This window comes from Haemaphysalis longicornis, unplaced genomic scaffold (genome assembly GCF_048455015.1).
Source record: "Haemaphysalis longicornis isolate Haplotype H1 unplaced genomic scaffold, Haemaphysalis longicornis Haplotype H1 scaffold_4, whole genome shotgun sequence".
Lineage (NCBI taxonomy): Eukaryota > Metazoa > Arthropoda > Arachnida > Ixodida > Ixodidae > Haemaphysalis > Haemaphysalis longicornis.
Window position 1 is genome coordinate 29,650,042 of NW_027526361.1, and position 27,232 is coordinate 29,677,273.

The 27,232-nt window shown below is 46.4% G+C and overlaps 1 protein-coding gene across 1 annotated transcript in view; it reads left to right on the plus strand.

The window, feature by feature from the left end:
* The window catches only part of LOC144178432 (disintegrin and metalloproteinase domain-containing protein 10-like), a 167,212-nt gene that overhangs the window by 115,790 nt on the left and 24,190 nt on the right, over positions 1–27,232 (plus strand). Inside the window, exons 3-10 of the mRNA XM_077706285.1 lie at positions 1,968–2,100; positions 4,114–4,235; positions 7,894–8,270; positions 9,729–10,035; positions 10,908–11,173; positions 18,507–18,635; positions 24,786–24,963; positions 25,845–26,004. Coding sequence (XP_077562411.1) covers positions 1,968–2,100; positions 4,114–4,235; positions 7,894–8,270; positions 9,729–10,035; positions 10,908–11,173; positions 18,507–18,635; positions 24,786–24,963; positions 25,845–26,004 — 1,672 coding nt within the window. The remainder of the gene's footprint in view (positions 1–1,967; positions 2,101–4,113; positions 4,236–7,893; positions 8,271–9,728; positions 10,036–10,907; positions 11,174–18,506; positions 18,636–24,785; positions 24,964–25,844; positions 26,005–27,232) is intronic.

Below are 27,232 nucleotides of genomic sequence, written 5' to 3' on the forward strand. Positions count from 1 at the left end.
GGCACCACTAACAATAGCGGCGCCTCCTTAATTTCAATAAACGTTCTCTCTCTCTCTCTCTCTCTCTCTCTCTCTCTCTCTCTATATATATATATATATATATATATATATATATATATATATATATATATATATATATATATATATATATATATATATATATATATATATATATATATATATATATATATATATATATATATATTGGGAAATGAGGGGCTCGGTGGATTAAGACAGCATAAGGGTTGGCAGTCAAGAAAACCTCAGAAGCAAAGGGGAGATTGTGGTGGGTCATAGAAACAGATGAAGAATTTTTTGAGTCAGAAAGACAGTGGTGAAAAAATGCCCGCCGGGTGGGATCCGAACCCACGACCTCCAGAATACCGGTCTGGTGCGATAACCACTACGCTACCGGCGGGGCTGTTTCGAATTCGGATCGGATCCCACCCGGCGGGCATTTTTTCACCACTTTCTTTCTGACTCAAAAAATTCTTCATCTGTTTCTATGACCCACCACAATCTCCCCTTTGCTTTCTGAGGTTTTCTTGACTGTCAACCCTTATTTTCTATATATATATATATATATATATATATATATAGTTTTTTTTCTGTACTATGGGATGTACGCCTGTGCGACAGCTATTGACGTTTCCCGCGGGTTTAGTGTTACACGTGGCTGAGCAATACGAAGTAAACGTTAATTGGACATTCGAAACCCAGACCTAAATTGGTTTTACTGTTCGCCGCTGAAACGGTTGTCGGTGTCTCGTCAGACCACAATAATTATTCTGGTTATTGCTCTATTTCATCTGTTTAAGCATCACCGTGCCCTAGAGGTTTCTGTTTCACGAATCACATCCTGCTCTTATTCGCGCTGACCATTGCCGTTCCCAGAGCAGCAAATCTTCCCAGCTATCATTTTCCGGTCTTATTTGGCCATCCTCTCTGTCCCCAAGTGCACCTTCGCAGTTTCGAAGCGTAATTCTGGGGAAAATAATGAAATATTTTGTTATTCAATTGTTTAGAAAAAGAAAAAAAAAACCAGTTTGATAAGGGAAAGAAAATTTGTTTTCCCACTAATTTTTTTTCTATTGATGGTTTAGTAACAGTTTGTTTGGCGAATTCTCAAAACCTATTTTTGTTTACCTTTTTACTCGATGATGTTGCAGAAAGAATACAAGTATTTTTACGGCGTTGATGGGATTGCACTTCCCCTCAAACCTCGCGCTCTCAACAGTGCTTCCGTAGAAACGTTTTCTTACGAGTTATTCCGCCACGACTGCGTTTGAGGCCCGCACGTTGAAAGGAATGTTTAATAACGGACGTGAGGTTTGAGGCCTCATATCTGCGAATTTTCACTATTATATTGAATGGGGGCGAAAAGCAAATAACGCCCCCGTGTTGGAGATTTCGGCGCACGTTAAAGGTCCCCAGGGGGTCAAAATTAATGCAATTCCCTCCACTACGGCGCGCCTCATCGCCTGTTTAGCGTGGGCGCGTTAACTCCTACAATCAATGACTATTACATTGTCGCTAAGAAGAAAAGACTGAAAACAAGGATCTGCGAACCTCTTGTTCCGGCTTGTTTTGTGTGGTGCAGCACCATGTCGGTGTTATTTTGTGAAAGCAAAAACAATGCTGAAAGAAAAAGAAACCCAGCACGAGGAAGAGAACTCAAGCAGGCGCAATAGTACTATTTTTGCTTTCATAATGTAGCAACGCGCCAAAGCTTCAATTTGAGCAATCTTGTTTTATACTGAAGTTCTTTTGTTCTGGTACTTCCTTTGCCCTGAGCGTAATTTTCACGTCTTTTGTCGCTGTACCGTGTGCAGCTCAGCTTCGTAGCGCTACGCTAACACCGGAGTTCCCTGAAACTCCGTTTATTTTTTCATTCAATTCTCCCGCCAAAATCTCTCCTCTCATCCTCAAATCTCTTTCCCTCTTTCCCTTGTCCCTTCTTTGTGCAGGCGTGGTGCTGAGCGACCACATCCGGCACTTTGAGCCCCTGTTTTTCAACCACCATTCCTTCCGGGACCAGCACCACCGAAGCAAGAGGTCACCTAAGCTGGACATCCGCTTGGAATTTGCGGCGCATAACCGGTGAGCTTTAACAAAACAAATAAAGGGGGATTTCCTCGGCGTTTCCCTAAAATTGGCTAGCGTGGTGTTGAATACGTTTTCTGCAGATCATTTTCAGGCAAATACGATGCGGAGACGGTCTCCAAAGTGTGCAAATATTTGCCAAGGGTTCAGTGACCCCTAAGCGGTTCTGGAGAGATTCGAAAGGATGTTTAATCTCCGCTTCTTTTTTTTAAAAAAAAGTTGTATATGGAGTGGCCGCTCTTGTGCGTTTCAGTGCTTGAGAAAAAAAAAATATTTATTTTTAATACTGGGCCGGGAATACTGGAACCACTGATATTTCTTTAATACAGTTTGGTATTTCCCACGAGTTATGGTGTACTTTTGTGTTAGCAACATTCGATTTCTTGGGTTACTCCGTAAGGTTAGAAATATCTGCTATTAAATATAAAGTTGGTGTTACTGAAACCCACAAGCTTTTGGCTACCCCGCATAGCATGTTTTTCTAACTTTATCTTTTCTTATGACATGCAGCTATACTAGCACGATTTCCAAGGCAAACACGCATAAAACTGGCTTACAAGTAGCAACTCTGGGTCTTGCGGAAACAGGAGATTAGTTCTTTTGCATGGGCGTAGATGATGTAAATAAAAATGAACCCAACAAGTTTATGTAAAATTGACCGTTGGTTCGCTTCGTATTGGCAGTACATGTTTCAAGATAGACAACCTTATCAATCAGCAGCAGCATTCAGTGCTTCGTGTTCATGCTGATGGGGAAAGCTTTGCCAGAGACAATTACACGTTGAATTAACTATCCCTGGTGGCGTCGGCGAGCATCCAGAAGTACCGCTTAATGACCATGCTTCCAACTAAGTACTTGGCTATACGATCATAAGGTGTGTCATGTAAGTGCGTAATTTCAGTTTCTAAAAAAACTTGCTTGTCGGAGATTACCACTTCTCTCCAATTATGTGGATGCTTTCATCACAGTAGGACAGCCCGCATCTTTTTCAAGATATCATTAGCTCAATGTATTTGTTGTGTTTCTTTGTCGATCTTGCCTTGTTTTACCGTTTTCTTTATTTAGCACGAGCACGCAGAGAAAAATAGTAATTACGATGACAGAATAAAAAGAGAAAACGTAGGGCGCTTTCGTTGTTGTAGTTTGTGGTTTGAGGGAAAAGAATTGGAAAGGAAGTGCACCGTGGATATTATTGAGCTGCCTTCCGTCCGCCTTTGTAACAGTCCTATTCCACAGGAGAGCGCTCGAGGTGAAGTCTGAGCGAAATAAGTTCAGGCGCAAGTTCACCTTATCCCAATGTATTAGACGCACTGTGCTTGGGCCAACGGACATCCAAACCAAAACCATTTCATAGAGGCAACTCACCTGAGGCAACTCACCGTGGCTCATTGCCAACAAGTTTAGGAGTTGCGCTATGGTGCCCAAGGGCTCCATCCCGGTCGCGGCTGCCGTTTTTCTGATGGAGGCGGGAAACAAAAACTCCCATGTGTGACGATCTCAGTCCACGTGGTCTAAATTATTCCGAGGCGCCCCACTACGGCGCACCCCTTTGGCCAGGAGTACCTTGAGCGCAAAACCCTCCCTTCTCCCTGCGAATGTTCCCTCGGGATAATAAGAAAGCGTAGGCGTTGTAATATCGCACCAGTAAATTAATGCGGGAGATTATCCCACGCAGCTTGACATCAGCTGTGCCGGTTTAAGCTTCGTCCTTCTTCCATTAGTCTCCAAGCGACTGCTGCTTCCTTCGTTCACCAAACGTTCGACAAAAAGAGCTTGCCTCTTCCTTCCTGCTACGCAGCGCCGCATGATTTCGCTCTCGCTTGCAAAAAAGAACGACAAAAGAAAAACAAAGGAAAGTTCCCGACGAGTACTCGTGGGAAAAGAGATATATGGAGGGACATAATGTGACAGCAGCGAAAACAAACGTGCGCGCCGAGTGCAAGCAGCGCTCCTGTGTATAGAGGAGAAGAAGAAGATGGCGACCGCGTGTGCTCTGCCCTGTCGTCGCAGGCTGTTCAAGCTCCGCATGAAGCGGGACACGAGCGTGTTCAGCCCCGACGTGGCCTTCGAGTCGTCCAGCAGGGGACCCATTTCCTACGACACCTCCAACGTCCTCAAGGGATACATCGAAGGTGAGCGCGCCAGGCGGCGCCACTCGCCCTCCCGCCTCTCGGCTGCTCTGCTTTTCCCCACCAGGGAGCGTGAGCGGGCAACCTCGTGCGCTAACCAAACAAAGAACGGCGTCAGTAGGCGCTGCATCCGACTTCCGGCGTACCCGTGCGCGAACGGTTTCCCTCCTCGGTATTTCCTCGGCTGGCCAAGGCGAAGAAGCCGACAATACATTCTGCTTACGCGGTATTGTGGCTTTAAAAAGCCTATTAGCGCAGGCGATGGGGCTCGCGATAGCCCTTTGCAAAATCCACGACCCCGTCAGTTGAGCGTGTACGTATCTGTCCCAAGGATAGAAAAAACAAAACAAAAAAACAAATCAATACTTCCATATCACGGTTCGTTGGTGTGAACAAGTTTGCTTAAACTATAGAATATTATTGGCGCTACTCGCCGTCTGATGAATATGTGTGGTAGGGTTTATTACGAAGGAACGTTCGAATGACAGTCTTCGAAAAATAAACGCTACTAGAGTTTATATTGGTCAATAAGGTGTTACCTTAAAACCGAGCCTAAGCTCCAGAGAAGAATAGCTGAAATCACGGCAATCCTCTCCGGAGCACATTATGACTAGTAAAGCCGTTGCTATAGTGTAACGACATGACTCGTAAAGAACAACCCGTTTCTCATCGATGCACTTTTAGATCGCGCCGTTTGCATAAAGGAGTTGCGTGAAAATACCTCGGCGCGAAGCAAGCACTCGTCACCGTTTTGTGGGCGAGTGAATAACAGCGAGGAGGCCTTACAAACCAGAACTCTGGCGTTAATTAATTAGGAATCTAACATTGCATATTAATAGCTACTTTTTCACGGTTCCGACCAGCCCGATCGTGAAAACTTCATTAAAAATGTGGCCGCACATCGTGGATTAGTCCGAACAGAATATATTTTATTGTGCCCTGGAGAGTTCAAGGTAATGAATAGCTGAGCCACTTCATTGGCGAATACGTTTAGCAGGGGAAAAAAAAACTGCACTTTATTTCGAATTCAAACACATGCGTAAAATGAAGATCAAACTCACACGAACAAAGACCAGAAACTGGCGCAAAGAAAAAGAAAAGCAGAGGATAATTAGACCAAATATTTACCATACAAAACGCAAAAATTGTTTATCGCAAGGTAGAACAGGAAGGGCCCGGTACGAAAACGGTGACCACACCATTCATTAATTTACGGTGTCTGGTACGTGCACGAAACCCGTGAGAAAAGACCATCTCTCAATAATTAATGGTTGCACGCTTTCCTGCATTCTCAAGATACGTACAAAGACGCCCAATGCCTTCCATTGTAGTCTCGTAATGTTAGATAAAGATTGGAGAGTATTTGTTCCGTGGGCGGTCGCTTCTGCAAAGATTCAAGAGCGAATCTTATGTACCCCCTTTTTATTCATAGTTCGTGTATTCATAATGGATATGAGGAATCACTTTAATAACGTACCAACCGTCGAGTAAGCAAGAGATCGGACCATAGGTTTTAAAAAGGGAATGTTTTATATAAGCGACTCTTGCTAGGCAATAAAAGTGAATTTGTACATGACATGCGCATTGTATTCGCTCAGTCAGGGAACCATTTTTTCGACACACCAACTTTGCTTCGAGATGATCTGCCAAAATTCTAGAATGCGGTAAACGGCGCAAGATGGAGTTCAATAGAGTCGCGTGGCTAGAAAATGTCGCCATTATACGCGATGACTGTCGCGAAGGGATTAATGACTTGTTTGCCTCTTTTTTTTTTACTAACTAGATTTTCTTTCTGACCACGTATTGATGATGCTGGTTTACCGCCGCTGCATTGAATTTATATTGGTTTGTAGTGCTGTTAAGTTATATCGTATCGCTGAAACTTTCTTCTGTGGGCGTCGATTGCATTAATGCTAAGTTCCTAAAAAGTACAGTTGTCTACTTATATTTTATACTACGCGAAATAGATTCGCAGTTATTACAATATTGTCTCATGCCGAGCGATTACAAGGTAAGGAGTATAGTTCCTATTCACAATCGGGTGACAGATATAATCCATCTAACTACAAAACAATTTCTTAGATCAGCGTACCATCTAAATTATTGGAACATCTCATCTACTCACACCTTGATAGTCCTTGTCGAGGCTGATCTCTACCTTACCGTCTCCGGAAATTGTTTTAGAAAATGGGCTTCACGCGAACCTCAGATGTTGACGTTCACAAATCATTCGCTCTGCACTCTTGATTCTGGAATACCGGTAAACTATATTTTCACTCTCTTTTTGTGGATTTCGTCAAGGCGTTTGGACACCGTCTTTCTTGAATGAGATTAACTTCAGGGGGCCAATTCAAAGTTCAAGTTTTGTTCACTAAAAAGACTGCTTGGTTCCTGTAGTATCTGGGGTTTCGGTTTCAGTTTCGCTTTCGGTTTCGATGTTGATGGTTCTACCACCAGGGGACTTACTCCAGGGTATACATGTGACGTCAGTCTGAATAAATTAACCCTTTGGCTTGACTCTTCAACCCTAGTGCACGTTCGTTCTCTCCGCCCCTCGGCGCCGTCGCAGACGCGACACTACAGTTAATATAACCATGATACCAATTTTTACGCAAGCTTTAAACAAGTAATCGAGGTATTAAAGAAAACGGATGAAGCAGCGGCAACACGCCAGCCACTTTGTGTCAATGTCTCTTTGTGACGCCATTGAATCTTGTTTGTGCGACTGGCGAACGCCGACCAAAACCACCACCCGGAAAGATGACTGGGCGATTGTATAGTGCGGCCTCTAGTTCCGTCGGATCGTAACGATTAAGCGCTCACGTGCAGTGAACCCACTGATAACTAATCATGATGGTTGGTGTTTAATGATAACTACGCCGATGATAACTACGCCCACTGATAACTACGGCGATAAATATTGGCATAGCTATCAGCTTTCAGTACAGGCCTTTGTTGCGTCGCTGCGTCCCATATTGCGTCAGCGTATCACAAAATTTGAACATGTTCCAACATTTTTTTTACGTTTTTAACATGAAAGTGTTTTATTCCGGGATACACGATTTCACTTGACCTCATATCCGGCATGGAAATGACGTCAGTACAACGAAACAAGCGGCCTGTGAAGGGTGCACCCCTGAACGCAGGGTCGTCTTGCGGGGAAGCAACCTTTAGGACTAAAGAGTACGTTATACTTAGGGTTGTTAGTTTTCGGGTTTTATAATTTAACGCGAAAGTGTTTTATGCCGGTATATACCAAGATTTCACTAACGTCATATCCGTCGCGGAAATGACGCCAGTACACCTTTGCCGAAGCGACCGCCAGCAGGACGTCGCTCTCCAACACGCCCAGAAGACAGCCGCCGACCCGCAAATCAATCATGCTCAGCGCCAGATTTCGCTGCACATTTCACTTTCGTGTTTTACCGATTCCCATGACAGAGCAAACAACGACAGTTTTTTCTCTTAAAAAGATTTTTCGAGGATGGAGTACAGAGCTGAGTGAGTGATGGAAGGCTAGTTCTTTCAAGTTGAACCAAATTGTGCTTTGCTTCATGGCCCCTTTGGCGCCCTATCTCGGATCGAGGGCTTTGCATCCGAATAAATGCCTAACTCTCGTTCTCGCGCGTACCCCTTGGTGAACACGTGCCCTTCCGCGCAGAGGACGAGGAGTCTTCGGTCGAAGGCCTCATCACGACCGACGGGCTGTTCGACGGAGTGATCTCAGTGCACAGCGGGGAGGAGTTCTTCGTCGAGCCCGCCAGCCGCTACTTCGACGAGCCGCAGGACTTTCATTCCGTCATGTACAAGGGCTCGGACGTTCAGTTCCCGACGAACCAGTCCTACTGCCACGTACCTAAACCCAGCTGCGATAACGACCATGTTCCCGCCAGGATGAGCGACGGCAGCGGCAGGCGGGAGGACGATGGGATTCACGTCGGGAACGGCGCCCCGTGGAGCACCGGCATCAGTGGCGATCAGGACGACGACTTGCGCCGAAGGAGGCGGCGAAGGCGACAGAGCGACGTTGGCGACCAGGTAAACCGTACCTGCGCCTTCTCGAAAATTGGCTTGCTTAGAAATAATTTAAAATATACGGCTAGCGCTCGAAGAGCGCCATTACAAAGTAAAAAGACATTTAGTGCCGTTGCTAACTCGTACCTGTTTCACTCTTGAATGACTGTCGTGAAGTTTTTATGGATGTAGCCGAACTGCTTCCTACTCCTTTAAAACAAATTACCTCTTTTCTCTTGAGACTAGGGCTTTCTTTTTTCTGTTTTGTTTTTTGGCCACCGCACTGCGAGATGCTTTGTAACGGTGCGATGATTTACGTTCCAGTTTTAAATGTTTCTCACACAGTGTAGGGGCTGCTCTGGTCTTACTGCGAGCAAGGGTATACGGCCGTGGGGACTTAAACCGGCTGCACGTCGCCGATGAGGGCTGGTGTCCTTAGGCAATGCTTGATTTGCTTTCATCTGTTCGCCTGTAAAAGCTCCTGCCTCTCAAGCTTCTTGTACGCACTCTCGCAAGGACGAAAAATAAGTGATCACGCAGCGTCCGCGTTGACGGGCGTTGACGCGGTGCTCGGTATCTCCAAGAGCTCCGGTTGAGATTTGAAATTCTACAGAGACAACAAAAAAGGGCTGCGACTGATCGAAAAAAAAAAAAGCTGCACTGTTGAACGTTTCATTTAAGCGTCACGTGAAAATAACCAAATTCATCTAACGTGGCTCCTGGATGCGCAAAAAAAAGCTTTTGTTCAATATTGAATTCAAGCGACAGGTAGCCACCACGAGTTATCATTATAGTGTTTCAGGTAGTTGAATGAACTGAAATTAAACCTAAAATAAATAAATATGCCGCAGTTGCTTATTGGTGTCATCTGTAGTGCTGCCGCGATAGGTACCGGTTTTTAAGCTTCCTGGATCTGACGTTCCATTTCCCCGGCAACTTAAAAAACGTCTCCTCATGGTTTTAGTATAGTTTGTATTTACGTTTTCATGCCTCACGAGCAACAATATTCCGGAATCAGTGCGGCTAATTTTACGAGGAGAAAAAAGGCAGGCAGGACCTTCTTGCTGTCCCTTTGGCATTTGCTTTTAGCCGCGCAAAAGTTGGAGCGTACAGTGAAGGGCCAATTCGGTAATAAGCTCGATTTGCTAAAAGAACGCCGATAAGGGCATCCTCAGTGCGTCGTCTAGAACGCGACGTGCAATGCATAGCGGTTATCCCGACTCCAAGAGGGACCCCGTGACTCCTTTATCCTTGTCACCACTGCGCTATCGCATTACACTACTTAAAGGCCCCGCGCCGTCCTTCTGAGAACCGTTTTGGATGAGACAAGATCTAAAGCAAGTATACCAGGGCCATTGTCGGCATGTACGACTTAACTGTGAAGCGAGAGGCTAACGCAAAGGCTCAAGCAAATGCATTGCCCGATGTTCGAGACAGGCGCTCCGTAAAATGGATTGAACTCACTTTCACGCTCCCTCGCAGCACTACGGCGAAGCAGAGCCTCCGCTCATGTGGAGGGACGGCGACGCGGCCCACTACAGCCAGAAGGACCTCGAGCCTCCGGAGCCGGACTCCGCGGCGCTGGGCATCCGGTCGGTGCAGCGCACCCAGTGGGCTGCCGGCAGCGACCAGCCGGCCAAGAACGTCGTGATCGACCCCAAGAAGACCACGTGCATGCTGTACCTGCAGGCGGACCACCTCTTCTACCAGAGGATGGGCTCTGAGGAGGCCTGCATTGAGACCATGACACGGCACGTCCAGAAGGTCAACTCCATCTACAAGACCACAGGTGGGTCACCATGAAAGGAGCGTGTTTGATTTGGGCTCTCTGGTTTCACCGCGCTGCCCTGTGACAGTTTATTTCCACTCACTACAGTCAAAACCGAGCTTGCAGCTAGCTAGCACTTCTTTTGGCGAGTCGAGTGATAGGCTTAAGTAGGTACCCCGCGCCTAGATGAGGCACTTCGGACATCCTGATATAACTTAAACATAATTTGTTTTCTCTTCACTCGCAGGCCTGGATCTAAATCTTTTATTTCTTTAATAAAGGCTTTCGCTGCCTTTTGGAGTAGAAATAACTTGTTTAAAGGTCAGGTTGTATTTCGTTCGGCGGGTACTTTTGTAGCGTGAGCTACACTGGCCGAGGTTGAGGAGTTTCGCGTGGCTCCTGGAGAGCCGTGCCCCGCATGCGCGAGGAGCGGTGACGTCACACGGTGCACATAACGTTGCTCGCTGCCCGGCGTCTCTCACACATCCCACGCACCCAGCGTCTTCGCCGACCTCCGTTCAGCACGTGGCGGTCCGGTTTACTTGATGATCATGCGAGGGGTGGCCGGGTGTGGAACCGATGGCTTGTGCGTCGCAGCAACACCGGCGTGCGCCTGTGGAACTAGCTTAGCTCTGGGGCGATTGGTGACGCTGCGTCGGGGCCACTAGATAAACGTACATGTGTCACATAATACGTATACCGTGTGTGTGTCATTGAAGCAGCAGTAAGCATGATAATCAGCTAATCCTAGACAACCAGGAAAGCTAAGAATAACTAGCTGAACTTTAGCTCATGCTACGTATATCCTGGCGTAGCCGAGCTAAGCCATTGCTAATTTTTTTAACAAACACGGGTAGAACAGCAGGGTGCTCACGTGACTCCCGTCGCTGCAGATTTCGACCAGGACGGTCGCTCGGACAACATCTCCTTCCTGATCAAGCGCATCAAGGTGCACACGATGGAGGCGCTGCGCGAGCACGAGTACCGCTTCCCGGGCAACTACGGGGTCGAGAAGTTCCTCGAGCTCTTCTCGGAGGAGGACTACGACGCCTTCTGCCTGGCCTACATGTTCACCTACCGCGACTTCGAGGGCGGGACGCTGGGGCTCGCCTGGACCGGCGACCTGAAGAACGCCGGAGGCGTCTGCGAAAAGAACGGGGTACATCTCTTCTTGCAGATTTAGTGCTAACGCCACACGTACGCGTACTCGCAGTTCCGAGTGTGCTCTACCGACAGTACTAAGAAGCGGCTTGTATCAGGAGGGCTAGAATTTGCACTTCACGCGCGACTTATGAACAGTGTCGGTTTTTGAAGTAAAGAACGGCTGAAAAGCGCAGAAAACACCAAACCAGGCAAGAAAACCATAAATACAGGTGGGGCTGTGCTTTACTGTTATTTTGTTACAAAGTCACCGCCTTGTTACGGGTTCACAGGCCTTGTTTAGCTGTGTTAAAAAAAGATTTTAGCCTGAGAAGCCCACCAGAATTTGTATTTTTTTCTTGTAAATAAAATGAATCGAATTAGATTGAATTTATCATAAAAATAGAGAGTTAGGATCATTCGAAAAATGTGCCGCAAGGTTGATGGAGTTTCATACGCCCTGAGTGTTCAGGCTCTTCCCCAAACATTATTATTTTCTTATAGCGAATGTCACATTCTTCTCCTTCACAACATAGGCCTGGTGGTTGTTTCATCACGAAGCACGTGGAGATAAAAGCACGCCTTGCAGTTCCCCTCCTGCCTGTTCTACTGCGAGTCACCCCTGTAGAAAAAGCATGCGCCACCGGGCCCCATGCCTGCCTTAAGAAAGCATGCCAGAAGCTTGTAGCATCGTTCCACAGGAAGCAACAACCGAGACGACCGAGATCCCTGCACCAAAAGGTACGTTTAGTACAAGGCAAATTGAAGAGACAAATGATAACCTTTAGTTGTACGCGTATCGTTTAAATAAAATGAAAAAGTGGTTTTGATGCGTCGAAGTGATTGTGAAATCTACGTCCGCCGTGTTACCGATCGAGTATTACAACAATTTTTTTTTTATGGAATCAAAATGGCATTTAATTGCTTCCCGTAGCCGTATTGCAAACATTGCAAGTTGTTGCTGAGCAAGTACTGGATTTCTTGTGGTACGCCTTAAAGCTTTACGCGCTGAGTTTGACGGGGAAATTCGCGTACTTATGCATGAATGAGAGTTTTAGGCATAAATTGGTTGATTGTGCGGTTTAACGCGCATACGCAACGCAGGCGATGAGGCGCGCCGTAGTGGAGGGCTCCGGATTAATTTTGAACACCTGGGAATCTTGAACGTGCTCCGAAATCTCGTACACACGGGCGTTTTTGCTTTTTTACGCATAAATAAAAAAAAGAGGGACAGTCACGTAACGATCGCAACACAACCAGTCTCCTACAAGTTTACTGTGCTTCATAATTCCCGGCAATCAGTGCTCGGCGCACCAAATTATATACTCTCTTTTTCCTTTTCATTTTTGCGTCCAAGACCAGAGTAATGTATTCCACATTGCTGATCTTTGCATTACCTAAAAAACGACCAATCAAAGCATCCATAAAAAGTTCGCGCCATCCCATTTGCGGTGGAACGGACATCGTATGAGATGCAACCATCGCTTTTCTGTGCCCTCCACTCAGGGAACTCGAGCCACGTGCCGAAAGACAGCGAAAAATCATTCAGTCTCTAAACATGTGCATGCTGAAGGTATCGAACCGGTGCCTTAAGGAGCGAATAAGTTGCGGGGAACTCCCCCCCCCCCCCCACCCCCCCACCTCAACGGAATCAGCGGTGGGTGCCCACGTGCAAAGAGTTCTTCGTGTAAGTGACATTCATGCGCAAACGTCGTGTTGCACCTCCCCCCCCCCCCCTTCCTTTTTCTCCCACCGGATATGAGCGGCTATGTCAAGCGTTCATTGCAGGCCAACCGTGCATTCCGCGCGGCAACCATGCATTGAAAACCGAAGCTTGTGGTCGTTCTCACTGCCAAGGGCTTGGCTTTCACGGTGACTCGCGGGTTGCTGTCAGGAACGCAACAAAGAAACGTCATGGCAGTAATGATAAACAGAGGCCCAGTTTCGCAAGGAAGAACACTTCAGTCGTTTGCAGTCTGGAGAGCGAAGCCCATGTAAATTTGGGCGGTTTAGGCTTTCATGGCTCGGCTTAAGTTTGCGGCGCCTCTGAAAAAACAAAAAACAAAAAAACACAGAAAAGCCTGCATTGTAGATTCGTCATCCGTTTAAATGTCCCGGATTGACAGCCACAAACTTTGATGGCATGAGAACAGAAGAAGTAGCAGTCATTGATATTGTTCGTTTCCCTCTCTGACTCGTCATTCTCTGGTACGCAAGAAGGGAGCAGGGTAGTCCACGCAAAAAAAGAAAAAGAAAAGACATTATAAATCCGGGAGCCGGATGTGGCGCGATTACTCAAGATCCACGCCTATACCACGCCGATTACAGAAAAATATACTCGAGAACTTCTGAGCGGTCAAGCTGTGTTAGCTGGTGTACAGAAAACATAAACGGCGCTCGCGAATGTCGCTCCCCCCTAAGGTACTCTGCGCGACGAAACGCACGTGCCGGATTACTAATAAAGGTTTTTAAACCACGGTCGTGGAATGAAATTCAGATTGCGCACACGTGCCTTATGGGCAGGGTGAGTTCAAAACGGTTTTTTTTCTGTCAGTCGCAGTCGGGGCCTCAAACATTAAATCGCTTGAGTACTGGCAGAACTTCTTGAATCACAGCATGTGCGTGCGCGGCACAATTATCATTCAACGCACGTTGATGGCCGACATATGTAAGGACATCCGCTTCTGCCGCTTCTGACAAAAATCACTTCAGTAATCGGTTAATGCACTGGCGTAATTAAGGTCACTAATAGTTGATAATCTCAGCGGTCTTCAGTGTCTGCTCTCCACGTGGCTGTCATTGCTCTCCTCACGCTTTGTCGCGATTTTCTTGCGCATACAGACAAATACGCACGTGGAACTCTCATCGTTATAAAACGCTTAAAGGGACTCTGCAACACTTTCGATAAACGCTTTCACCCTTTCCTTCCCGTCTGGAACCACTGCGAAAGCTACAGTTATCGCCAGCACGGAGCGGCGCTGCGTGATTTGCCCGTCGCACCAGATACGCCTTCCGTTTCCGCTTTGTTTTTGTGGATTTATTTTTAAAGTTGCTATCGAAAAGCGTTCATTGCTGCAACTGAAGGAAAACCGGCCAACAGACGCTACATAGCCTCAGTGACGTAATTCGAGCCGTCGAAGGACGTCAACACCGGGAAAGAAAGAAAAAAAATATTTTGAGCGAGTTTCCAAGTTATCTGATGGGTATAGAGCAGTAATTTTTGATGAGGTACTTTGCGACCCCCTAATCTAGGTACTGGGTGTGTTGGGTGACAACGTTCTGCAATCTTGTAAGATTTCAGAAAAAGTTGAAAAAAGCGTTGCAGGGTCCCTTTAGAGAGGAGCGTTGAACAGAAAACAAACACGAATGCATAGGCTACCCAAGAAAGCGCGCTGTAATTCAGAAAGAAAAACAAATTCTTCAATTTTATTGCGAACGTAAAGATGACGGTGGATTGCATTACGTAGCTGACACCAAAACAACTGACATTTGCTACACAAATTCTTAAGAATGAGTTGCAGGTTTATAAGAAAATGTTTTGTTGCTTTGTAGTTGTTATCTCAGAACAAAGGCACTTTGAAAACCGCATAAAAGACAGTCCAGTCTAATGGATGCTGTCTCTTTTGTTAAACGCTGCAAGAATGCCACAAAAATTCGGCTATGACGATGTTTTTCTTTCCCTGGAGTGCGGCGGAGTAAAAAAAATCTACAATCAGGAACATAGAATGACCTATTTTGGCGAATAGACATTCCGCAGCGTCTCGTATGTCTCAAGGGAAACACAAAGAAAGCGTGCCAGAATAAAGCTGACCTATGTGAACCTTAGCCAAGCCTTGAAACAGGAATTTCCTTTTCTTGCAGATAAAGTACCTGAATGGCCCTTTTTTCCTACGCGCTTCGTGCTATTTATTGCCGCTTCACGACACTTCCGCATTCCTAAGACTAGGAAAGGAATGCGTTAATTTAAGGCCGTAGTGAGGAAAGCGCTTAGTCACTGCAGAGTTCGGTGTTGTTCAGAAAGCAGTGGTTTTCGCTGTTCATTATGACGCACTGCGAGGTTTACGCTGCCGGGCGGCGACTTCTCTCTCACAGTGACAAAAGGTTTTACCAGTTGAATAAGTTAGGTTATTTAATTGTTTTTTTATTTCTGAGTGAAAAAAAAATGCCGCTTTATGGCTGTCGTAATCCCCGACCTGAGACGGATTGCTGCAACTCGACGTTGCATTTGCGCACAAAGGATTCACGCTTCGGATCGCAGCAAGACTCAACGAACCTTGGTAAGGCCCACTGACTTCATTTCCTAGCATAAGCTTGCACGAATAATGAAACTTCGCCCGTATGCATGCCGTTATGCTCTTTTAGACGAATGGCATGTTGATTATTTATTTTAAAGCCTGAAGCACCTGTTTTGTGTTAGGCCGCATGTGGTTTTTAGAGATGGGAAAGACCCCTAGGGAAGACATGTCTGAACCGCACCCATGTTTAGATTAAATGAAGGCACTGTTATGCTCCTGTGGCTGTCGTGTGAAAAAATATGTTTACTGTGCATTTTTCGCGTGCTGCGGTGGATAATGTAAACCGGGATATCAATTTTCTTATTTGGTTCATAAGGAGGTGAGAAGAAACACGGTGTAAATAAAACATTTGCCCGTTGTGTATGCAATTATTAAGGATTATAAATTTTGCGGGCACATTTCTGAGAGACAGAAAGGCGTCTGTTAGGCGTGTTTCGCTGTGACTGCTCTGCAGGCGTCCGCACGGTGGGCATAAATAACGTTAAGACCGTTTCGAGTGCTCCAAAATGAAAATGGGCTAAGTTGCGAGCACAGACAAAAGTAGCTTGCTAAATATGCTGCCAAACGCTTCTTGCTAGTGAGTGAAAAAAAATTGTGATAGTTAGTACCTATACACTTTTATTGGTTCCTTTCTCGTGAGAATGAAAGAAACCAGGGAATGAAACAAACGCAGCAAAGACTGTGCACAAGACATTGCAAGGGTTCTGCTTTTTATCCATCCCTATTTCTCACAGCAGATTTTTTTTTTTCTGTTGGCGAGTTGCCTCCCAATAGGAGTGCGGGATCCTCACGCTTGTTACAGAAAATGTGCACTTCAATGCTATGTTGTGAGAAAGTAACATTCAGCCTAATCAGGTTCTTATGCTTTTGAGAAACGTTGTTTTACGCTGCAGGAAGTACGATTTCTCGAAGTTTAGGCTTCATAATAAAATGACGAAATGAGTGAACGACGATAGGCAAGACGGAATCTGGATGGGCTGGGCCTTATTAATGTAGCCCGTGGCCAAAATGCAACGAATACAATGTTCTATTGCTACTGAGAAAAAGCTGATAGCGTCGGAGAGCTGTCAATTAGAGGCTAAGGCTGTTGGCGTCTCATGTCGTCGTCGTAACCGTCGTCTCATGTAGTCAAGGTACTAGAACCTCGGGAAACTTTACACCTCTCGCTACTAAAAAAACAAAGGTAAACTCGTTTACGCCTTGCGCTAGAGAGCTTCGTGCTTGAAAGACAAGATACTTTTACAGCAAATCTGTATACCTCTACCTCCAAACGGTTTCGTCTGCGTTGGAAAAAGCGTCAAGGCGCCAAGAATACACTTATACACAACATGCTTCTCTCCTCCTCAGGTTTCACGTTAATGGAGATGGCATGGGATTATTTTTCTGCTGGAAGCATTACTGAACTACTTCGCCTAAATTTGGTTAATTGCATATGGCCTGCGCCTCTATATGTCTGCCCACCTTTTCATGCCGCCACCGTGTGACTAGAAAGCGGGATGGCACTAGCCCTCGTGCAGAGAAGAAGAATCATTAATCCGTTCCCGATAAGCCATTGCCCCTTAACGCAAGATTCGCCCTAGTTCTCCCGCTTGTGGGACAAGAAAGGCATGATTCCTTCCTTGGCGAGGTTTGCGGTGTCGGGACGCGACTTATTTCTCACTGTAACGGATGGTTTTACCAGTGTAAAAATTTAGCTGACTTCTTTTTTTTGTCCCCTAGAAAGAAGTGCCGCTTGATGTCTATCGTAGTCTTCGATCTCAGATGCACTGTTGCCGCATCGTATAACCGAATTGGTCATCGATATATAGTGTGCTGCCACTCGTCGTTAGGATCAGCGAGATTATGGCGGGATAGGAACCAAGGAGACACTCACCCTCACGCACGTGAAGTGATCTAACCTGATAATTTGTGAATAGTTATTGCTGACAATGTTTGCCTTTTTGCAGTTACGATTGTCGAACTGTTTAATGTAGCTGCCTGATCAGTATGCGAAAAAACTTTGCTGTAACTCCCAAATGCCAATGTCGGATAGATGAGTAAGCTTTTTTTAGCCGCTTTAAAGTCGGCATCACTACTACGCCCACATTTATTGTTGGGAATACATTTTTAGCGGAGATGTGAGAACTTTTATATAAAGGTATGATGGCGCCAGGGAATTTAGTAAATCCCCCGCGAACCCCGTCCCTAAAGCAGGTGATACACAGAGGAGGCCTTTTAGAGTTGGCTTCACTGCTCTACACAAGTGCTTTGCTGAGAAGGTAAATTTTTAAGTGCAATGCACTTCTTAAGCGACCCTGAACCTGCGTCCACCGGCGATGTCCGCGCACGTGGAGATGGGCGCGCGCAGCCTGGCCGCTGACATGGCACATAGCCACGTGGGGGATTGGCCAGGAATCTCCTCGTCTTCCTTGGCAACGGGGGGAGATGGGCGCGCGCTGCCTGGCCGCTGACATGGCACATACCCACGTGGGGGATTGGCCAGGAATCGGGCGTGAGAAGGGCTAATGCACCTGCTTAAAGGAGTACTGACACGAAATTTCAAAGCTGAGATCCGCTCTAGCAATCAAGTACAACGACAACACAAATCGGTGTCTGTGAATAAATGCATCTTTCTTTCTTTGTAGTTGTGTGTGTGTGTGTGTGTGTGTGTGTGATCTCTCTTCGCGAACATTACCGAACCGAGCAAATTCAACTCGTGCATTCGCACTTTCACATTCTTCCCCTCGGGGAAATGCGGGGAATTTTTTTTTTGAAGGGTGGGGGGAGTTAAGGAGCCTTGCATAAATGATTGAAGGCCTTAGGACCTTTTATTCACTCCATTTTTTTTATTTGGAGAGAATATGACACACCAAGAGCATTTCACACGCACCAGCGGGTTTCCTTGCTGAACACTCATATCAGTGTTTACGCGATTAAAAAATGACGCCAATGCTAGACATAGAATAGTCCTTTTCATTCCAGTTGTTTGCAGCTTAACCGAGGCAACACAATTCTTTCGTCGTCGTGTCTGTCCCTCTGACCTCTGTTGTTGCCTCCTCTGGTTCCGCCCTGGCGCAGCACTACCGGGGCAGCCTCAAGAGCCTGAACACAGGCATCGTGACGCTGCTCAACTACGGCAAGCACGTGCCCCCGATTGTGTCCCACGTGACGCTGGCGCACGAGATCGGACACAACTTCGGCTCACCGGTGAGGATCGTCGTCTGCTGCTGCTGAGCCGTCTCCGAATCTGGCGCGGTTCCACTGCCCGCTAGTCTGAATTGGGCACAGCGAATAGCAAGAACGAACTTGCACCTAAATACTGTTGCACCAATACTGTAAATGCAGGTATAGGAGAGGTCCTAATTAAAGGGGGCTACCTGTCCTCCCACTTGTCTTTCGTATTTAGAAACCCACATACTGGCGTTAAGGTAAGATTACACACACACAAAAAAATTAGAATATGACAGCTTCTGCGTTATGCAGGATCTGAAAGATCAGCTACCGCTTTGTCGAAACGGCAACGATGAGGGAACGCGAAGCTTTCCAAAATCAACTCCAACACCAAACGAACCAACCCATAATCGAGCGGACCCTGTTTGTTTATGATGAGTAGTATGGGGGTAATGCGATTCCCACCTTATGTGTGTGGTAAGATGGTTGGATGTGGATCCGATCGCTGCTGATACGGGCATTCCAAGGTTTTCCCTAGCGTTCAACCATTGCCGTCGTTAAACAGAGGGTTGCATTTTCTGTCTAATTTTTGCACGTCCGTGCACCCCTTTCCAAATCCAAACCGCTTCGCCCGCGTCGGAATGGCGAGATTGGGTAGACCTCGGATTCATAACGCGAGGGACCCAGGTTCGATTCCCACCACGGGAAGCATTTATAATTTTTATTCACTTCACCCATGATCATCATCATCGAGAAAGTTGGCTTTCCTGCAGCGCGTTTTGTGTATACAGATGACATCAGTGAAAGGCTGAAAGCTTCGCTTCAATAACCCAGTGTGCATTCTAGGTGGTTATAAACCTCACCACTCCGGGTTTCCCCGTGGAAAAGAATATATTCGAAGAAAGAACAAAGCAAAAAGAACTGCAAAGGAGATAGTAGCGGCATACCTTTCATTTGAAATAACTGCGAGCGAAAAAAATTGGCCGCCTATCTGCTCATTTCGTTGCAAATGTCACCGCAAGACGAGAATCGACTGGCATCCCTGGCAAGTAAATGCATCCCTTCTCTTTCCCGCTCACCTCTCATGCTGTTCCTCTCCCGTCTCGTTCCTCCCAAGATAACACGCTAGAGGTTTGCGCAAGTCAATTTAAATTTACCGCATTCCACTGCTCCAAGTCTGGTGCCTCGATGCCAGCGCTGCCGTGCGGCGGAGACGCGCGGGAATTGAGGCACCCTACTACAACGTTTATAGAACCACGTTGCCCTACTCCACGAGCGTTCCAAGCGGAACGCGGAACCTCTCTAGTGGAACCTTTCGTTGCTGTTGCTATTTGATTTTTTTCGAATTCCGCCAGGTAGCGCGGGCAACAGCAGGTGACGGTTTTCAGCAGTTGATGTAGTATTTTGTTTGCTATCGCAAAAAGCAAGCATAAGTAATTTTTTTTAACAAAGGAACACTGCAAATATCACTCATGAATTGATTTGCTGCTTTATATTTGCGTAATGTCTCGTTCTTGTTCAACAATCTTGACAAGTAAAAACACTGACACCGGACTTAGATGTTTGATTTGGCTGTAAGTATATAAAACTATTGCGCAGCATCTGTCTCACTTTGGCCGGCTGGCTGAATCGAGTGATAGACAGACAGTCCAAAATTTTCCTGTTCAAGTAGCCCATGAAAGACTATCGTCTTTAAAAGGAAACACGCGCTCCCTTACCACGCTTCAACCCGACGTAGCTTGTTTACGACTAACCAAGGCCACTCTTTCGAGCCTGGAGTGTACGACTGGCAAAAACGTTACACAGTTACAAAAGCAGAAGGAGCGCCTTTGACATTAGCAGGGAGCAGCTACTGTTGGTGTTCCTGTTTCTTGGTTGCATATTCTGTGGATGCCTTCTCATTTTCCTTCGCCCTTTTCCGAAATGCCAGGAACCAAAACAAGCCTGAACAAATACAAAGTTCGCCGTGTTCTGTTCCGACCGAACATCATTACCCGAACGCTTACTTCATTGCGCTTCCAACATGACGTTTTGCTGGCTAGTTCATGTTTCTGACGTCGTTTTAAGCGGACCCTACGGCGAGAAAGTCGTTGGAAAAAACAGGAGTCGCAGCACTGAGAAAAAGTGCCGCCAGTGTGTACTCGCGCTGGAACACTCATCGATCCCGAATATTTGCGACCGTACCAAGTACTTAATGATTTTTCGCTGACCGGTGTACTTCCTTTGCCATCCACTCGAGCTCGGGTTCTGTTTTCGATGAAAAAGCAAAGACAAAATCCATACCAAAAACCAAAAAGTTTGCAGGTCTTCGTCGATTCATTCAAAGGGCTTTCTTAATGTCGTGGTTAAACATAGCTCGGGAAAATTCAGAGCATAAAACATGCGTGCATTAGTGGCGAGACAATGCTTTTACTCGACCTTTCGCGCTCGAAAGAAATGTCAGGCGCCTTTCCCACACCAGCACTGTTGAAATCTCTGCCCACGTCGGCCAGTATATATCTGGCTTTGTTTAACTAATATATGGTTAGGGGTGACAGCTATTAGCCTGCCATTTGATTGAAAGCATCACTTTCCCGTCGAATATAGGTACACGACCGAAAGTAGATCTCCGTGGAACATAATGTAAACAATTGCGACGTACATGAATAACCCGGGGGATAACGTGCCTCGGTCAGTACCCGCTTACGCGAGGTGGCTATTTTTGAGGCCTCATCGACCTGTTTTCAACGGCGTCCCTCCATAATCATTAAGGCGGTGACATTGAAACGAACAGCCCTCTTCCTTTTCCGGAAGCGCTTCCTTCCCGCGACCTTGGAAGGCAAGTTTGGACAGCCTGCCTGCTATACCCGAAGTCAGAAATTCACACATGACAAACTATATCCTCTAAGCCAGCTTGTTTTGGTGTGCAGGGAGGCGATGACGTGCGAGCTGACCGTCAGGTTAACGACTCTCTGCACTGCCTGCTTTACTACACATGGAGCTGTCACCGAACCGCCACGTCTGCGGGGAGCCGCTTGTTTTGTTCGGGTGGATATAACTGTCTTGTAACTACAGTTACATAGTTTTATATATAGCTATATAGTATTTATGACATCTTATTTTATTTTTATAGTGTTTATACTGTTTATATAGTTATACAGTTTTTAACGTCTAATTGCGAAGGTCATGTTTATTCGCCGCTTCGCTTCACGGTTCGTTTCTTATTCCTGAAGTCGCAGTTATGCGCATAGCAAGAATTACATTCCAAATGTTTTCGAGTATAATTGTCTCGATGCCTATTCCGCGCTATTTTAGACGTATTTGTATAAGTGTTTTGCATTTGACGGGACAAAATGCAAAGAAAAGGATCGCTTAAGTCGGTTGGAGGAAGAGTTGACGCGGCGAGAACCGTCCGAATGGTTGTGTTCATGATTGATTAAGTGTTGGCAGTGACCAAATAAGCGAAGTGCTCGTCCAGTAAGACACGAGGAAGAGCAATGAAGGGTGACATTGGAGATTTCATCACCAGTCCCCGAGAAGCTTTATAGACTGGAGCAGCACATAAGGGACATGAAAAAATTGAGATGTGCGCATAAAAAAAGAAAGCAACTGTTTGGCTCCGCGAACAGCGAATGTCGTGCGAAATCACATTGTCTTGGCCCAAACAAAATATTTTCCTGCCCCCCGTTAAGCATTATTAGTCTGTTGTTTGACAGTTCGCTAATTAAATGCTTTGCAGTCGCGATATTGTTGTTTAACTCTTGTTTTATTGCACGCGTACGATTCATTTTACTACGAGGCAGTATATGTCCCCCCCCCCCCCCTTCCCCCTCCGAGTTTTAATTCCGGTGAAGCCGCCTTACTCGGCGCCGCTCGGGCGTTCCTTTTTGCCGGTGTCTTTCACGTTTACGTACGCGGACATATATAAGCGGTTGTCGGTATGCGTGCATGTGCGGAGAGCGGATGGAGGAAGGGGGGGAGGGGAGGGGGGCGTGCACGCGAAGCTATAGGTTTCATGCTCTCACTTATGGCATATACATTGTGCCGGCGGGTTGCTTACACGTGGACGTCAAACAGCCGAATGCGACCTGTCTGGTGCCTTCACTGGTCGAGCGGATTGGGTTGTGTGTTGCACAGGCAGTAAGATGCCTACAACTCGGGAGAGAAATAGACAGCTGGATGTTTGTTCGCTAGAATAAAGCAGGAGTCCCTAGTTTTATTCAGCTAAATGGCTAGGAAGTACGCTCAATCACAAGTTACGAACAAACGTGGTTTGTTTCGTGCGCTCCGTCGACTGCGTCAAGCTTCGCAGCTCATCCATCTTTATTTACAGAACAGAAGGGCAGTAATTTTTAGGTGCAGAGCACTTCATGGGCTCGCCTTGTCGTCGTAGCTCGCTAACGGTCGATGCGACTGCCGGAATTAGGCAGCGGCGAGATAATGGACCCAAGTAGAGCCTTCTGTACCGTCGTCAGGGAGTCACGCTGGGGCTTTGAAAACCACGTGGTTTTAATAGTCACAACCCTGCGAACCTCGTGAACCACTGGCACCTGTCATACATCTCCCAGTTGTCTAGAGCAAAGAAAACTGCGGGTACATTTCAGGCAAAATCTGTGTATATAACCGGCAGCCCCCGCGTTCATTTAGTTAGGAACGCACGTTGGGTTAGTTTTTTGCGATAGTAAACGAAAAAAGCGGCCGCACAAGAAAAAAAATGGCGCGTTCGAAATGCCGCAGAAAGGCTCCAGCCGCGCAAGGAAAAAATGGCCTTTTCGAAATGGCCCATAAAGGCTCCAGCCGCGCAAGAAAAAAATTACGCGTTCGAAATGACGCAGAACAGCTCCAGCATACGAAATTAAAGCAAGCACGAAAAGAACAGAACTCCCGCTGGCGCAGTTTGAGGCAGGAGGCGCGCGAGCACTGCGAAGACGGCAAATTTGGAATGCATTGGGTGGCAGCAGTGAGTGGATAACGGCGGTACAGCCCATTATTTCGAATCACTGCTCTGCACTTCCGACAGCTTTCACATTGATTGGAACGGCTTTAATATTTTTATAAGCAGGCTTCATTAAGCTTACGCCGAGTTTCGTAAAGTCACCGTCAATTCTACAAAAAGAAAAGTTCTTTGCCAAGAAAACGCCTTTTTAGGGACAACATAAGCAGTCTTCATATTAAAATATGAAGACCCTTTTATGAATCTACCAGTGCTTGTGTTGGTTTCCATAGCAACAAATACTAGACTAGTTTAGAAGATGCTTCATACAGACATGTGCAAAATCTAGGTTGGTATGCTCGTAGTGCTTTCGCACTAGAACATGAGAAACGCACATAAAATGTACAGTGACTAAGGATGAGCAACATCTTTGATACTTCCAAAACTACTTCTCTAAAGGACCCGTATTTTGTCATTTGAATGGAAGGCATATTTTAAGAAACACAAAGCTTTTGCGAACCTGACGCTTCATCTGCCCCTCGCTGAGTAAGAAAAATGCTAGATCGCCCCTAAGACGCAGAGGGAGGTCTTTTCTCCTCTTGACGCCGTTATATGGTTAAGATATATTACGCTGCATGAACATACAAAACAAAAAATCCAGGGAATATAATTTATTTCAAGAATGCACTTCAATGTTTGTTTGTTTATTTGTTTAATGCAACCGTTCAGAACACTCCTTGCTCGAGGTTCAGGTACGTACGAGACAGCAAGCTCAAGCGGCCTTTTACCCAGCACACGCTGTTGACAGTGAAAAAAAAAAAATCTCCAGTAAAAGCACACTCGGGCCATCGGCACAAAAATTGTGCAGCATAACCTCAAAAATTATTTGAATTGTTGCTGGCTTGCCAGAAATTGTGTAACTGTACTAGAGAATTGTGGCATATTGATTTGCGGTGGAAGGTAATTGATGAATGACTTCAATGATTTGCCATCAGTGACTGCAGCTTACACCAACGATGGGCTGTTTATACAGTTGTCTTTTGCCTTGATTGTAGGGGGGTGTTTAGCCAAGCTGCAGAAATCATAGGCTACAATTCGCTTGAATCAGGGTGAAAGGAGACCTTTAGATGTGTAATATTTCGAGATAATGCCTGTGTTTTCTGCGAAAGTGTGTCGCGAATAGAGCTGGATGGAAATGTGCGCTGCTACCGCCAACTTTCAATTTGCACGAGGGTTGCATTATAATTATGCACAACGTTTTTGCCCGTTCACAGCACGACCCGAAGGACGACAACATGTGCACCCCTGGCGGAGAGAACGGCAACTACATCATGTTCGCGCACGCCACCTCCGGCGACAAGAGGAACAACAACCGCTTCTCGCCCTGCAGCCTCAAAAGCATCAACGCGGTGCTCAACTCGAAAGCGAGGAACACTAAGGGATGCTTTTCAGGTGCGCGCCTCATACCGTTAGCCTAGAGTGACCGCTCTATTTCCGCTTTATCATTATCGTTGTGCTGCATCTGCATTGCGGAGCGTATCTGATTGCTCTAGTACCCCTATTCGGCGTCCTCAAATGTATTCTTGAAGGGCAATACTCAACCTACAATGGGTGCGCGTGCCATTACGTTTCCTTAGCAGACCCTCTGTGCGTCACTCCATCCGCCCCTTGTAGCCTGCGATCTGGATCCGCCGCAGGTTCATGTGAAGAACAGGCAGGCGGAGCCATACGCGAGCCAAACAAACAAACAAACAAACAAACAAACAAACAAACAAACAAACAAACAAACAAACAAACAAACAAACAAACAAACAAACAAACAAACAAACAAACAAACAAACAAACAAACAAACAAACAAACAAACAAACAAACAAACAAACAAACAAACAAACAAACAAACAAACAAACAAACAAACAAACAAACAAACAAACAAACAAACAAACAAACAAACAAACAAACAAACAAACAAACAAACAAACAAACAAACAGACAGACAGACAAACAAACAAACAAACAAACAAACAAACAAACAATCAATCAATCAATCAATCAATCAATCAATCAATCAATCAATCAATCAATCAATCAATCAATCAATCAATCAAACACGCAAGCAAACAAGCAGGAAAACAAACAAACAAACAATAAAGCAAACAAACAAACCGATAAATGGAAAACAAAGCATATCAAGGAAGGAAGGAATTCAGAAATGAGATAACACACGCGTTACTACTGTCAGTATCGACGCGCGGGTAACGGGTGCTCTGCAGGCCTGCGTTCCGGAGTGCCCTACATGTATACCTCTAATAGCACGCGAATGTTGACCCGCAGAGCCTCAAGACTCAATCTGCGGCAACGAAGTGGTGGAGGCCGGCGAGGAGTGCGACTGCGGCTGGGAGGACGACTGCCTCGAGCCCTGCTGCTTCCCCATGCGCTCCAACCCGCCGCGCGACGAGCCGCCCTGCAGGCTGAGGCCGAACGTCGTCTGCAGGTGAGCTGCGGGCAGTCGGCATGCAGCTACTACACTCGTACTCCGCAGCAGAGTGTTCCCTTCTTCTTGCGCCATTGGGTTTAATCTTTGCGCTATACAAGGAAAGTACCTATGATTTCACCACCACTATTTCGAGTTGCTCGCGCGTTTTGAACAGCGAAAGCACCATGAGGTTTGACTGGGCCATTTTCACACTATCAGGCAAAAGGGAGTAAAATAGGGACTAAAATACGGCCGTTAGTCTTCGCGGGCAACCGTTGATCTTCAAGTGGAGTAACTGTGGCAGAGTGTGTGCCGTGTGCACAAATGCGGACTGTCAGTTTATCTCTGCCGATCTATAAGGAGTAACGGAAAGCCGATAACGGGAAGTCCTCCGATAAGGAGTAACGGGAAGCCCAAAGGCAACATTTAGTCTCTTTGCTGCGTCGTTAATCCCCTGTAATGCATAGTCGTTGGTATTTCGCGCATATGTCTGCGGGCAGTTTCAGGTTTCCAAAACACAATTCATTGCAGTCAGTGGGTCCTTTACATATTGCCACGTGAGAAAATATCGATATAATTATAAGAAAATAGCCTAAGGTTAAAGGGGTCCTGAAATACCTTCTGCCGATGCATGGATGTACATGTACCCAAATAAAGGAATGTATTTGCAATCTCCTCCCGCAAGAATTTTGTTAAAGCGATGAGTATTAGCTGAGAAATCGTAAATCAAAAACCGCGCATTATCGTCGCTCCGCGTTTCCTCCTCCTTTCGACTTAATCTCCGCTGTTGACGGCGCGCGAGCCTTGCCTCCCATGATGCTGCGCTCCGCAGCGGTGACGTACTTCCGCTATTGCGCTGCTCAGACTGTCGTCTGCTACGGGCAAGCTTTGTTGACAGCATGAATCCCGCATTCCGCTGAAGGCTGGAAAAGCGAACGAAAAATCTGGCCGCATGTGTGATGTGTGCGGCGGCCTGGCCTTACCCTTTCGCGGTGTACGTTGCTGGCGGCACATGACTTTTTATCGGCGGCGAACTCGCAGCCGCACGGGGAGGGTCGTGCGCTCGTTCCCTTGATGCACCGCGCACTGTTTATCCAAAAAGCGCGGTATCAGATGTGGCCCCGCTGGTGCCGGGTCTTATTTTGCGGCGGTGGTAATTCCTGCCGGCGGCATGTGAAAAAGTCATATTAAACCGATACAGAACCCATGCACAAAACGCTTCAATCATGTGACCAGTTCAGCTTGG